The sequence below is a fragment of the Otolemur garnettii genome, unplaced genomic scaffold (genome assembly GCF_000181295.1).
Source record: "Otolemur garnettii isolate 467f Iridium unplaced genomic scaffold, OtoGar3 scaffold00052, whole genome shotgun sequence".
Taxonomy (NCBI): domain Eukaryota; kingdom Metazoa; phylum Chordata; class Mammalia; order Primates; family Galagidae; genus Otolemur; species Otolemur garnettii.
The window spans coordinates 1511342-1525987 of NW_003852447.1; the positions used below are offsets into that span (position 1 = coordinate 1511342).

At 33.7% G+C, this 14646-nt stretch overlaps 1 protein-coding gene across 1 annotated transcript in view; it reads right to left on the minus strand.

Moving 5' to 3' along the window:
• Nucleotides 1-5036: 5036 nt before the first annotated feature.
• MIPOL1 (mirror-image polydactyly 1) overlaps nucleotides 5037-14646 on the minus strand; it is a 253415-nt gene continuing 243805 nt past the window's right edge. The window contains exon 11 of the mRNA XM_003792000.3: nucleotides 5037-5779. Within this exon, the coding sequence (XP_003792048.3) occupies nucleotides 5713-5779 (67 nt within the window). The 3' untranslated portion in view covers nucleotides 5037-5712. The remainder of the gene's footprint in view (nucleotides 5780-14646) is intronic.

A 14646-nucleotide genomic window follows, 5' to 3' on the forward strand; every position in this document is an offset into this window, starting at 1 on the left:
GAGCCATGGCTGAAATTTTTCTAATGATAAAGACTACAAACTCACAGATCCAAGAAGTTTGACAAACCATAAGCACACAAACACAGAACAATCTACACAATAGCACATAATATTGAAATTGGTTAAAACAAGTGACAAAGGGAAAATACTTAAAGGAGCCAAAGGACACATTATATAGAGAGAACAAAAATAAGAAAGACAGCAGAACAAAGTAAGCCAAAGATATTAGTGCAATGTCTTCAGAATACTTCAAAGAAACCTATTAATCTAAAATTCTGTATGCAGCAAACATTTTTTTTTTTTTTTTGAAAATAAAGGTCAGAAAAGAGATATTTTCAGTGCACTAGTATGGATAATAAATACTTCAAGGAAAATGGTAACAAGTGGAAATGGATCTTCACAGATAAGAAGAGCACAGAAAATGGTAGAATACCAGGGTAAATATAAAATAATTTCATTGTTGTTTTTACGAATCCTTAAAAATAGTTGACTGTTTAAAGTAAAAATAATAACAATGTTATTATTGAGTACATTTATAGGAGTAGAATGTATGACAATATCACAAGGGCCACACATGGTGAAATAATTTTTTGCATAGTAATGTGACAGTTTAGATATTACCAGATTAACAAATCTTTGCCCCAAAGACTCTTGCTGCCTACTCCCTCCCTGTTTCTCTTTTAGTCATGAACCTTAAGCTTTAAATCGTAAGTTCACGATAGGCAATACAATGTTATTCTCTTGATATTTCACTTATTAGGACTGAAAAATCAAATACAACAAAAGCAGTGCTTTTAGATTTTAGCTATTGGTTACAGCAAAATTCCATGTGCATATTCCAAAGTGAGTAGAGGTGCTTTGTACTGGATTTAGATCAGTCTATTATTTTTTAATAAAGGAATCTGCTCTCCCTTCTTAGTTTCTTTCTAAGCATATTTACAAAAAAATTTCTATTTAGTATTTTATTAGTATACTTTTATTTTATGTCTAAATAGTTTTGAAAGGTTCTCCAAGTACCTAAAAATTTGTTCATATTGACATTTACCTTTGTTAAACCTGTTAAGGAAGTCAAACAGTTTGATGGTGAACTTAATCTGTTTCCTTACTGCGGTACATTTTATAGTGCATAGCTAGCACAGTGTCTTCAGGACTGTACACTTACAAATCTGATTAAGATCAACATATAAGAACTGCATGGAAATACTGTAGGATTCATAATGGGGGATTTCATGCGAATAAAAAGTACATACATATTTTAGATATCTGAATTTGTGTATTAAAATATATTGTTTAAAATAATTAGATAGTTAAGAAAATGCTGGCTTTAAAAGTACTAGTATACTCCAAAACTGTATTTATAAAACAATAAAATTGAAAATAAGCATATTAAGATTTCTGTAAAGAAACATCAGTAGTATATAATATTTTAATAATTTTCACACATACCCTTTTAGCATTGTCAAATTCTATTTATGAAGTCCTATCAGAGATTTTGGTTTAAATCTTTGATTCTCCTACTTACCAACTTTGCCCTTGGGTAGGTACCTAATTCTCTTAAGCCTCAGTTTCTTCATTTATAACAAGGAAATTACTATTATAGGTACATATCACAAGTTTTCTGGAATAGAAGTGAGATGACACATCATTTCACTTAGAATAAAGCTGAATTAATGGAAATTATTATAAAGTTTAATGTAACATTTCTAAACATTTGAAATTCATACTTTGATTATGGTTTGTGTAGATTTTCTCATTTTAATACAAGTACAGATAAAGTAAGACCCAGTTATCTGAACTTAGTGAAACAAGCTATGTTAGTATGAATAAACTTCTGGAAACAAAAAAATGTGATAACCTCAACCTTTATAAATTTAATTTAACTTACACTAAAGTACAGAATATAAAAGAAAAGAAAACCTTTTCAAAAAAGATTATTCTTGTAAAAGGATTACAAAACTTTGGTAATTTGAGATGCTATTCTGGAACATATACGTATACTGGAACTACTAGTTCAAATGTGCAAGCTCCAACTTAACAAATGTTTAAAATATTTGAGTTTTTAAAACAGTGCCAAAATAAACCACATCTTTTCTAGAGATGACTTATTTAGCTAAGTACGAGCAATATAAATCTTTCGACCATTCCATGCATTTGTTTAAAAGCCTCAGAAACCATGAGTATTTCCAATAAAACATGAACAAAATGCTGAAATCACTGGAGTCTTACAGTTGATTTACAAATCAATTTTTTAAAAAGGCAAATGTGTCTGAGGATGTGAATAGTATATGGACAGACAGATAGGTTATTTGTAAATAACAGCTAATAATAACACAATAATATCTGTGAAAACTCCAAGTTCTAAACACACTATTACGTGAGAAGGTAAAACGTTTGAGCCACAGATGTTTTTATCATAGAATGCCTTATTAATCATGACTTCGAAAATTGAAACTTTAAGAAGATTCTTAAGTTTATTTGAATGAGGACCAAGTTTATCACTGAAAAAAGTAAGCAAAATATTTTCTTCTATAAAGTATTTAAAATATTTTAATAATTTTTAATAATGGCCTATTTACAAAAGTGAAATTAAAAACTCTCATATATTAATAATTAACAACTTTAACTGCTCATACTTTGCTTATAATCAACAACCCTGCTTATAACTGGTTTTCATCTCTAGTAGTTATCTGGGAAGTAGAGTAAGCTTGAAGCTTAGGCTACCGTGTTACAAAACTACCGTGTTATAAAACTACACTGTCAGATTTTAGTATCAGGCCAAATTAAAAATAGTACAAAGTGACTCAGGTGATGTTTTATTAATAGTGCACTGTCACAATATTCCTAATTAGTGAAGGCAGAAAAAAAAGCACAGTGCTACTATAATGCCATAGAGAGGAGGTAACAATGTGATGCTATTTACACATGCAGCTCACATTGTTATACTTCACTGAAAGAAACGTACACAGTCTTTCAATTATTAGGGAATTCAAAAGTATATGTATTAAAGAAATGGTACAATAATAAAAATCGCAAGCACTGAAATATTTACTTTGAATTTTTTGTCTTATAGAAAGTTTGGAGATCTATACTTGCATGGAGTACAATTGTAAGACCTCAGTTCTAAGTACTAGCCAGTCCTTGGCAAATTCCAAGACTCTGTCTGTTTCTTCCTCAATAGAATGAATTTAATAAAAATAACACTAATACTAAAATTATCATCATTATTATTATATGGTTGATATATAATTTATTATTACATGGTTGTTGATAGGATCAAATAAAAAAACAGATGTGAAAAGACTCTGTAAATCCTCAAGTGCTACAAATGTTAGTATTATCACTTCAGCCTTTCCTTTGAACTAACTGATTTTTACAAGAAGTGAATCCTCATGTTATGATAGGAATTAGACTTGATGATGTTTTAAGGCAAACTCAAAGCAACACTTCTGAGCTGTGGGAAATAGTGGTACAATTGCATTGTTACTGAATATACAGAGAATTGGTCTTCAGTGGGCAAGGTTATTCCTTCATACAAAAAAAGCTATTTGGTAAACATTTTTTAGTGTAAGAAATTAATTAAGATGATATTTGGCCACAGTCTTTACACTTGTAATTTTATAGACAACTTATTTTCAAGATGATGTGATATTTTGGGGAGATTATTTATACTGAACAATAGTGCATGTTAGAACTGTTTTGTAAATTTATCATACTAAGTTCTGGATATTAATTAAAAAATTGGTTATTCTAATATGATTCTTTAGGCATAGAAAGGTTTACAAATTATAAAATTTCTTCATACTATACTTTGTGTTTTCTAAAACCTCAGACAAAATAACTCAAGAAAAGTTTGCCTGCTCCTCAGGGCTAAATTGAAAATTCCAGTTTACTTATAATTTATTTAAGAGGGTTCGGGAAAGGACTATTTTGTGGAACCACTTCTCTCTACTTACCTGCACCTCTTTAAAAGGCACTGTTTCTTCACATAGGAACCTGATACAGGTGTCAATTAGAGCCAGGAGACAAGATTGCATGTTGACAGAATTATTATCAATTTCTATATTTATATTGTCACTGTTCTATAATGAAGCTATAATTATATGTAGAACTATACAGAAAATCCAGTTAGCTTATTTTTAACCCCATTTGTATCTTATTTTTGAATTCTTATAGTTTAAAAAGGTCATTAAAAGTAGGCAATATGAGTAAATTCTAAACTTGAATGCAATCGGGTGATCTAACTGCCAGTCAATTTAATGAGGAAGGAGTGGGGTTTGTTAGCATTGTGATTCTTTTGCCTTTTCTTTCATCTCTGAAAAATCACCCTAAATTTACCTGCACAGAAAACTATTTCCCATGAATGATCTCTGATGGTAGATGGAAGAATAGAGCAATAAATAGTCTTGAATGTACTTACCCTGAAAATAGACATTGGTAGAGAATTTAGCTCAATCTTTAAAATGAATTAAAAATGTACAGACTTAGAAAAATATTTGTTTGCCTATGAAATTTTCAGTAATTCAGTTTCTACTTTTCTACTCCATCCTGTTCCAGGCATAGCCATTTTCTATTGCATTTTATCTGTTCGACCTAAAAAAGAAGAAGGTATTTTTTCTTACAGCCAATTATATAAAATCTCAGTTCTAGTTATTACTTCATATGATTAGAAGTGACTGCTATGCTGTAACTATTTTATCTCTTAAATGAAATAAAAAGTAACTTGAACCAAGTTGTAGGTTTACTTTTTCCTAAGTCTTTATATTTCTACATTATAATTTTATTGTACATTATATGTTGGATTCCCCTTCTCCATAACAAAATTCAAATAGTAATTTAATAAAAGATAATCAATAAGAATACTTAACAGGTTTGATGGCCTCTTGCCTTTTAGGACAGAGACATGCTGGTCCAACCTAATTTCTAAACCAAAAGTATCCTAACCTATTAGACAGAGAGTTGGGAATTTCTAGAGCTTAACTACAGTTTAGATCAAATTCAACATTAAAAAAGATTGATAATATAAATTCATAAGTATGCATCAAAAATCTCATCTTTTTATTGAAAAGTTTATGTTAGTTGTAATGAAACAAAAATGTCTTAATGAATGTAAAATTAAGGTACCAAACTCTTACTAAAGCAAATTATACAGTTAATTCATGACATCTATATTAAATATTCTTTAATACTAGGAAGGATTACATACATATATTGAAGGGAAACCACACATTCTTACGTCTTAGCTGTTCTTATCAGTTAAGAAATAATACTTTATATTGAAAAACGCAAGTATTTGAAGTTTTGACCTAACATAGTGGATTAAGGCTTAGACAATATTTACTTTTCTGCACTTTGATTCGAAAAGGGCCATATGTGAGGATATGATCCTAACCAACTCTATCATGCTCCTATTATGACCTCTCAGTAAAAAGATTTATATTAAAGACACTGAGAAATAAAATAGTTACAAAATAAGCTGCAACCTTATAGCTACCCATTGGTAAAATCTGTAGTTAATATATTTGGATAAATAACTCAAGTCAGCAGCAAAGTGGTTAAACATTTGTGATTTGATTTTATCGAAGCTTGGAATGTGGTTGGAGTGTCCCACTTCTAACAACTGTTTGCTAAGTTAAGGCTTCAGTGTTTACACAGTGTTGAATGAAGCAGCCTGGTCACCAGATGTGAGCTCTTCCCCAGACTGTCGTTTTTCAGTCAGATCACTGTCCTCATGGTCCCTGTTCCAACCTTCTTCCTCAGGACTTCGACCAGCCTTTCTAACCTATATTGGGGGTGGGGCAGGGTAAGATAGGGAGAAAAAGAAAATAAAAAGTGCAATTATTGTTAAGAACGCTTTGGCTGAAAAAGGACAGTATTTGCTGTGACCAACAGTCCTTGTAGTCACATTAAGACAAGGTATTACTGCCACAGAGTGCCAAATGTTTGAGGTTAAAGAAACAGCAACACCACAAACTTCAACTCAGATCCCTGGCTTATGTCAGTGTTCGATGCCACATGAAGAATATAAAATATTCATTTCAATACATTTACCGTTTTGTATTAAGGTTGTGAATGAATCATTTATTGTAATGACCAGATGGCATATTGAGTGCAGAAAAATTTCAAATTGGTTTTTACCTAAAAGAAGTACATATTTCAACACAGAAATACCAGCAATATTACACCTGTTACTTAGTTAAATAAGGGACACATTGGTTGATATACTTTACAACTCTTATATACTAAATTCCTTTCTTTTTCATAGAGTCAGTTGAATATAATAAAGCCAGGCATTACATGACTAGGTGAGAAAAATTTCATGTCCCATGAAATATATGTAATGTTGGAAATAATTTAAATATATGTAATCATTTGAAACTAAGACTTCCTGTTCTATAAGTATTTATTTTTGAGTATTATAAATAAGCTAGGAAAGACTTACATGGGCTTTTTATTCAAAGAAAATTTATTTTTCCTAGCTGATTAAAAACCCACCAATAAAACTGAAAATAGAGTTAAAAGTTCAGAAGTAACTTCTGCAGTGTTTTAGGCTCTTCCATGAGTGGGACATCACATTCATGTGGATCAGTGAGAGTTTTGTTTGACATAAGATGATGGAATCAGACAATTAATTGGTTTTCTTCTTATATTTTCTTTACACAAAGCATAAAACCTCAAACAAAAATCTTGCTTAATGTTACATACAAAGAAATCTTCCTTATAAGTGAAAATCATGCCCAGCAGTTTTCATATACACAATCTTCCCCCCTCAAAGGCTGGTAAGCGACACAGTCTAGTCTGCTCCACAGTGTGCCTCATTTATATGGATCCATGCATGAGGATCCTCTGCAAATAAACACAGCACAGGGCTAGACACTAAAGGAATGACGGTATTCCTAGTGCTACACATGCCAGTTGAGATGATTTGGAAATTTCAGTAAAAAGTCAACAAATCAACTGCATACGACACTGAAAACTAATTTAAGCTTGTTGGATGATTCCATATGTATTAAAAAATTTGTTAAGAAAAACCAGGGCTATGAAACAGAATAATTCAGTGTATTTAAAATCTTTGCTTTAAGAAAGATAATAGCAATACATAAAAAGGAAAATTTTTCCTATGTTTATTACTACAGATTTCTTGACTATAAATTATACATAAGTATTATACATGTACATCCACTATAGCAGTCTAGTGGTTTTATAAATACCTGAGCTAGAGGATTCCTGGAAAATTCACTGCATTCACAGATTAGTCTGTAATTAGCTGGACTTTATACAGTGACAAAAACTAGTGCTTGTCAAGTATATATTCAATATACTTGAATATTATGATTCATGGGCTGGGCATGCTGGCTCAGATCTATGATCCTAGCACTCCGTGAGGCTGAGGCAGGTGGACTGCCTAAGCTCAGGATTTTGAGACCAGCCAGAGCAAACTGAGACACCCCCCCCATATCTATAAAAAATTAAAAACAAAAGACAAAGACCAAAAAGACAGCCTGACATTGTTGTAGGAATTTGTGGTCCCAGCTACTCAAAAGGCTGAGACTAGAGGATTGCTTGAGCCCAAGAGTTTGAAGTTGCTGTGAACTAGGATGCCACAGCCCTCTACCCAGGGTGAGACTTTATCTCAAAAAAAAGAAAAAACTATGATTCATGGAACTATATGGACCCTTTAAGAAAAAGTTTCATTAACTTGAATTGTAGGTGAAGGGGAAGAAAAATGTTAGTATGAATTACGGAACTACACTATAAAATTCTAAGTTTATTGTTAAAATCTGTTAGTAACTTGAAATAATTATTAAAAATAGATATAGAAATCTACTCCTAATAGAAATCTATTCCCAAGAGAAATCTAAACAGGCTATTAATAATATTTCTCTGCATATACTGTTAAAAGCTGGAATATATGCTTTCCAGTTGGTTAAATATATCCCTCCCCCATAATATAATTTAAACTACTAACTAGTAAAACAAAATTTCTTCATAAAAGTAAAACTTTACTTTGTATTATTATTGGTACAAATTCAGAATCAGTGGGATCCCAAATCACTGGGATGAATGTGTTGTGCTTCTCTTGGCTTCTCTTTTACAGACTGGTTCATTTTACTTTTGTTTCCTTTCTATAGATAGGACATCTTTCCATTTAGAAATCTTAAATTTTGCTATGGTAAGAAATCAGGAGGAAATACTTAAATATCATGTTTTGCAATGTCACCACTACATTTCAACAATTACTGCATTCTTAGTTTATCCAGGTTGAATGATTCATGAAAATTCGATCTCAGAAATGAGAAAAATGTCACTTCCTTAGTTCTATAAAACCTTACTAATTTCTGAAACACAATGAAGCACCTATTCCTTCCTGTAAGGAATGGAATACACCTGCCAAACATGGATGGTGCCAAAAGGAAGGGAGATGTGTGGGTCTGGCGAAGACCTTGCAGGATTTGCCCGCAGGCTATTTTTACTGTCCAAATCAATGATATCCTTTAAAAAATTATGTAGCTCACTAAAAAAGACTCTAGCTGCTTTACATATTACTCAATGATGTCTTCTCAAGGGCTTCATGAAATAGAATAAGGGCTAAAGCTAGAATTAGAATTTCTCCTTTGAAATATGAAGTGACTGACATGTAGACAAGTAAAATTGTACACATACAAGGTTGTGAGACATGGCAGTGACACACTTGGGCCTGGTTTCCTTGTTTTCATTTCAGACCTATTTCCAGAGATTTATAGATTTTAGATTACAGGTTAATGGATTATTTATCTTTATTGTATCATTAAATTTTTTTTTCTCTAGTTCTTCAGTCAAATTGGGAAAGTATTTGTGGTGTATTTCATCTGTTATTTTAGTAATAACAGATTATAATGAAGTAAATTCATGTCATTGTACACAATCAGGAAATAGTTATAATTTGTTACTTGCTATAATATAATTTTTATATAAACTTGAAAATATGTTTATATCTTTATTTTAGATAGCAATCCTATTTTTAAAAATTAACATTTTTGTAATTTCTATGTAATTGTATAATATTTATTTACTATAATGGAATCATGTTTTTCTATCAGGAACCTGAATCATAAATTATTTATTAATTTTCTTAACTTGCTTCCATTTGTTTTTCACTTTCATTTTCTTTTTAAAGAAAATAGGTCCTGCTATGTTACCCAGGCTGGCCTCAAACAACTAGGTTTAAACAATTCTACCTCAGCCTCCTGAGTAGCTGGGACTATAGGTGTGTACCACTGTACTCAGCCATTTTTCATTCTTAACAAATACTGTGATATATTTTGAAAGGCAAGTAATATTTATTTATTAATTTTAGAGACAGAGTCTCACTTTGTTGCCCTTGATAGAGTGCCATGGCGTCAAAGCCTACAGCAACCTCCAGCTCTTGGGCTTAGGCAATTGCCTTGCCTGAGCCTCCTGAGTAGCTGTACCTGCTACAACACCCAGCTATTTTTTTGTTGCAGTTTGGCTGTGACCAAGTTTGAACCTGCCACCCTTGGTATATGGGGCCAGTGCCCTACTCACTGAGCCACAGGCACTGCCCGAAAGGCAAGTAATATTTAATGAGTATTGCCGGTAACTACGTGAAGTCATTTAAGCACATATTTAATTTTCATTAAAATTCTCTATGGACTAGGTATTATCAGTGCATGACAAAACCAAAGCATATAGAGGATAGTTTAAAAGAACCATACAGTTAGTCAGTTTTGAACCTGGAATGTAATACTAGGTCTATGTCCTTGATCTCTCCAATGTGCCATACTGCTTCCAAAAATACTGTGACTTCTAAGGCTTATTTCTGAATTTTTGTGTGCTAAAATTATTCTTACTGAGTAGATAATTTTATTGCAAAGAGATAGGAAGGAGGGAAAAGTGAGCAAATTTCTCATTGTCAACTGAACTGTAGGAAGGTAAATAATTCATGGTAGATTCCATTTTTGAAAATAATTTTTGCATTTGTCAATGTGAGAGTAGCAGCATTCTTACTGGCTAGTCAACTTTTTCATCAGAAAAAGCAGTCCTATTATTTAGGCAATGAAGTTGCTTTACCAAACATGTTTTGCTTTTCTGTTTGTTTCAAGGAGAAAAGAACAGAAAGAACTAGGGAAATCTAAAAGATGTGGATAACGATCATCCTCCCAGAGGAAGAGAAAAAGGTACTAAAAATGTTGCACCTTGGTGTTGCCGTTAATATCAAAGACCTGGTCTTTTCTCAATCATGGCAGAAGGGGGAAAAGACTTCAAAAATAATTTTTTTTTCTTATACTACTATGGCTGTTATTCTTAATGTTCATGTATTTTATTATCTTTTCTTTATGCTTTCCTACTTCTTCAAGAGATGTTATCTGCTCCCTTGACACCATTTAAACATTCATGATTTCCAAATCCAGACTCCCTTCCCCAGATTCTCTTCTGAATTTCAGACTCACATATCCAACTGCTTTTAGGACACTTTCTCTTCCTTATACATCATGGGCACAGGCCACTCAGCATATCTAAAACAAAACTTACCATTTTACATACCCTTTCAGTATTTCCTATCTTGATAATGCTGCCATTCATTCATTCAATTATTGACTCAATGTGTAAGCTGAAAAAATTTAGACAAACTTGGTGTTTTCTTCACTTCAGCTTGGACCTCTGAAAACTTGGTGATGAAACCACCAATGTAGACACTGGGGAGCAATAAAGGGTCCTACCTCATCTAATAACATTATTTTCATTTTAGAAAGAACACACTGGCAAGAATGTCGAGATGAGATTGGAGGCAGGCTAGACTATAAGTAAGAATATCAAACAGCTCTTATAAAAAAAAAACCCTACTGAGCACAACAATGTGAATGTACCTATTGCCACTGAATTACACACTTAAAAATGGTTAATATTAGCATTTTGGGAGGCTGAGTGGGGAGGATCACTTGAGGTCAGGAGTTCGAGACCAGCCTGGGCAACAAAGGCAGACCCTGCCTCTACAAAATATAAAACAAATAGATAGCCAGGCATGGTGGTGCACACCTGTAGCCCCAGGTACTCAGAAAGCTGAGGCAGGAGGATTACTTGTGCCTAGGAGTTCAAGGTTACAGTGAGCTGTGATTATGCCCCTATACTGCAGACTAGGTGAAAGAGTGAGATCTCATCTCTCAAAACAAACAAACAAACAAACAAAAAACTGGCCAAGAGTGGTGACTCATGCCTGTAATCCTAGAACTTTGAGGGGCTCAGGTGGAAGGATCGCTTGAGACCAGGAATTCTGAGCCCAGCCTGAGCAAAAGTGAGACCTGGTCTCTATCAAAAAGTAGAAAAATTAGCCAGCATGGTGATCACCTCTGTAGCTCCAGCTACTAGGGAGGCTAAGACAGAAGGATCACTTGACAGGCATTTGAGGTTGCTTTGAGCTACAATGACTCATAGCTGCTGCATTCCAGACTGGGTGACAGAGTGAGACCTGTCTCAAAAGAAAAAAATTAAATGAAAATACAATTAAAAATGGTTAAAATGATAAAAGTTGGCTCGGCGCCTATAGTTCAGTGGTTAGGGATCCAGCCACATACACCGGGATTGGCAGGTTTGAGCCCAGCCCAGGCCTCCTAAATAATGACAACTACAACTAAAAAATAGCTGGGCATTGTGGTGGGTGCCTCTAGTCCGAGCTAGTTGGGAGGATGAAGCAAGAGAATCACTTAAGCTCAGGAGTTTGAGGTTGCTATGAGCTATGATGCCATAGCTCTCTTCCAAGGGCAACATTGAGACTCTGTCTCAGAAAAAAAAAAGTTGTGTTACCAATATTTTATCACCACAAAAAAATTGTAATAAGAACTGAAGGCCCAAATCAGATAGAGCTGGTCAATGGAGAGGAAAGAAGAGAATAGATGTGAAAGATATTTAGGACACTGGATCAAAAGGACTCAGTGACTTCTGAAGGTAGAATGGGGTCATGGTGTTGGGCAAGAAGGTTGATTCCCAGGCATTTGGTCTGGGTGACTAGGTGGATGGTGATGCCCTGAGACATATACCCCATATATTATAGGTGTATAATAGGGGGGAGAGTTTTTCTGGTTCCCCTTTAGTATTTTCTTACTTTCTGCATCTATGTAAAAGTCCTTCCTCTTTTGGAGTTTCCTACCATACATTTTTATCACTCTTTATCCTAGTGTTTTTCAACCATTTTTATCCCACAGCACACTGGAATCTATAGTTAAATTTCCACGGCACATTTAAATTATGTTGATAAAAAAAAGGGTTAAAAAAGAATATACTTACTATGTCTTTAACGTCTTTTGAAAATAATTTAATTAATGATTTTAAAAAATCTTCGGAGCACACACCTAAGATCCCCTTCCTGGCATACCAGTTGAAAATCACTGCTCTATCCTCTTCTTCATTGATTTGTACTAATCTCCTGATCAATATCATTCATTTAGTATGAGTTTCAGGCATCTGATTCAGTGTCTTCCTCTTTGCCCCAACTGCATTCATGCTATGAAACTTCAGTATCTATGTTAATAATCTTGTCTTATTCATTTGCTGCCTGGGCACTTATGATCTTTATTCTCACTTCAGCTTCTTCCTCTGGATCTTGTTATCACTCAGTACTTCTAGATCTGAAATCCTGAGATAAAAGTTGCCTCTGCTAATAACCACAGTCTTATTCCAATTGCCCTTACTTTTTAGCCTCAACACAATCAAGACATCTAGTCCCTTGCTCCTCTCATTCTTCCCGCCCCCACCTCCAGGCTAATAGTCTTTTATAGACTTGCTTGTTTCTCTGACCAGTCTGGATTCTAAGTTAAACCACTTTTTTCCCAGACACTCAGTCTCCTTATACCCTGTATTTCTCAGGTCACTGCCCTAGAAGTCAAAAATAAAATTACTTTTATAGTTTACTTTCCCCTATCTACCTGCAAAGTGCAGAGCTGATGGGGGAAAGTTACATTATTGTTATGGTGAGTGTCTTCTACAAAATTATAGTGTCTAGCTATAGTTGAGTCATCAATATGACCTAGCAATTCTTTTACATATCTCTGGTCACCTACCTTTACTTGCTTTGCCCTATTAAACATTCACTATTCTCTTCTAGACTTTTTCACACCCTATGCTTTCAGCAGAAAACTACTTCCTCCTCCACGGGGAAAACTGAATCTAGGCATTAGTTCCATCAATTCCTTCCACCACACCTACAAAATTATTCACAGGTATATTCTTCCCTCCTCTTTTCCTTTAGTCTCCAAGGAAAAGTCATATTTATGCTTATGATCCCAACCTCAGAGGCTCTATTTAAAAAGCCATCATCTTCTTTATACTGTAGTATCTTCCTATAGTCTCCTTTTCCATAGTTCACAGACATAATTCATGTCTTCCACTTTTACAAACACTCCCTCAACAATATATCCCCCTATAACTACAATTTTCTTTACTTTCTAACCATGCTTGTACAAAACAGCATGAAACAGCAGATTTATCATTCAGATTAAACAGAACATTAAAAAATTAGCACATACATATTCAACTGTGCTTAGGTTAAACATACGACATTCCTTTTCAATGTCACTAACATCCAAAGTAGACGAGGCACTGAAAAGTACCCTATATTTTAAATGTAGACTAATATTGATTATCTTTTACATAACCTTGACAAATGAAATTCACCAATCAATCATAGTATCAGTTAATATCTATTTAGATTATTAAGAAACATAAAAATTATGTACATAACAATCAAAATATGCAAAACTTTGCATTCTTTATTTTGTTTCACCTCTTTAAAAATTAGGACACAGAGGAGCATTAAAGCTGTATTTCCTTCTTCATAGTATCTCTAAGCTAATTTCATTTCAAGTTTTGGATTTTAAAATAATAACTTTGGTATAATTTTGCCCAGGGCTTAATAAAGACTTTGTAGGTTCGATGTCTAGATTGTCCCTGGATTCCAATTAGTCTATGGCAGCACTAGTGCAGAGGATGATATTATTAGGGAAGTACTTAACAGAAGATAATGGAGTTATTTTGCTTAAGCCTCTAACTTAACATTAGAAGGTGATTTTAGATAATAGAATAAATTAAGATCAACTGACAACTTTATTAGACTCTTTCACTATCAGAGGATATTTAGAAGACAGAGTCTTTTTTTTTTTTTTTTTTTTTTTTAGATAGAGCCTCAAACTATCACCCTGGGTAGAGTGCTGTGGCATCCCAGCTCACAGCAACCTCAAACTCCTGGGCTTAAGTAATTCTCTTGCCTCAGCCTCCCAAGTAGCTGGGACTACAGGTGCCCGCCACAACACCCAGCTATTTTTGGTTGTAGTTGTCATTGTTGTTTGGCAGGCCGGGGCTGGATTTGAACCTACCAGCTCTGGTGTATGTGGCTGGTGTCTTAGCTGCTTGAGCTACAGGCACCACCTATCAGAGGATATTTAAATTGTACGTAGGAGTCTCAAGAAGACTCAACACCAATAACAATCCCATGAGGTTCCATGAGGGGAGGGACAATTTTGTTCATCACTATATACCTGGTAACTAGCCCAAGAGGTCTCAAAAATGAGCAAGATATTGTTTATCAACAAATATCACATACACATAAAGTGTAATTACACTATTAAGAACATAGTTGCATTCTTTTTTTTTTTTTTT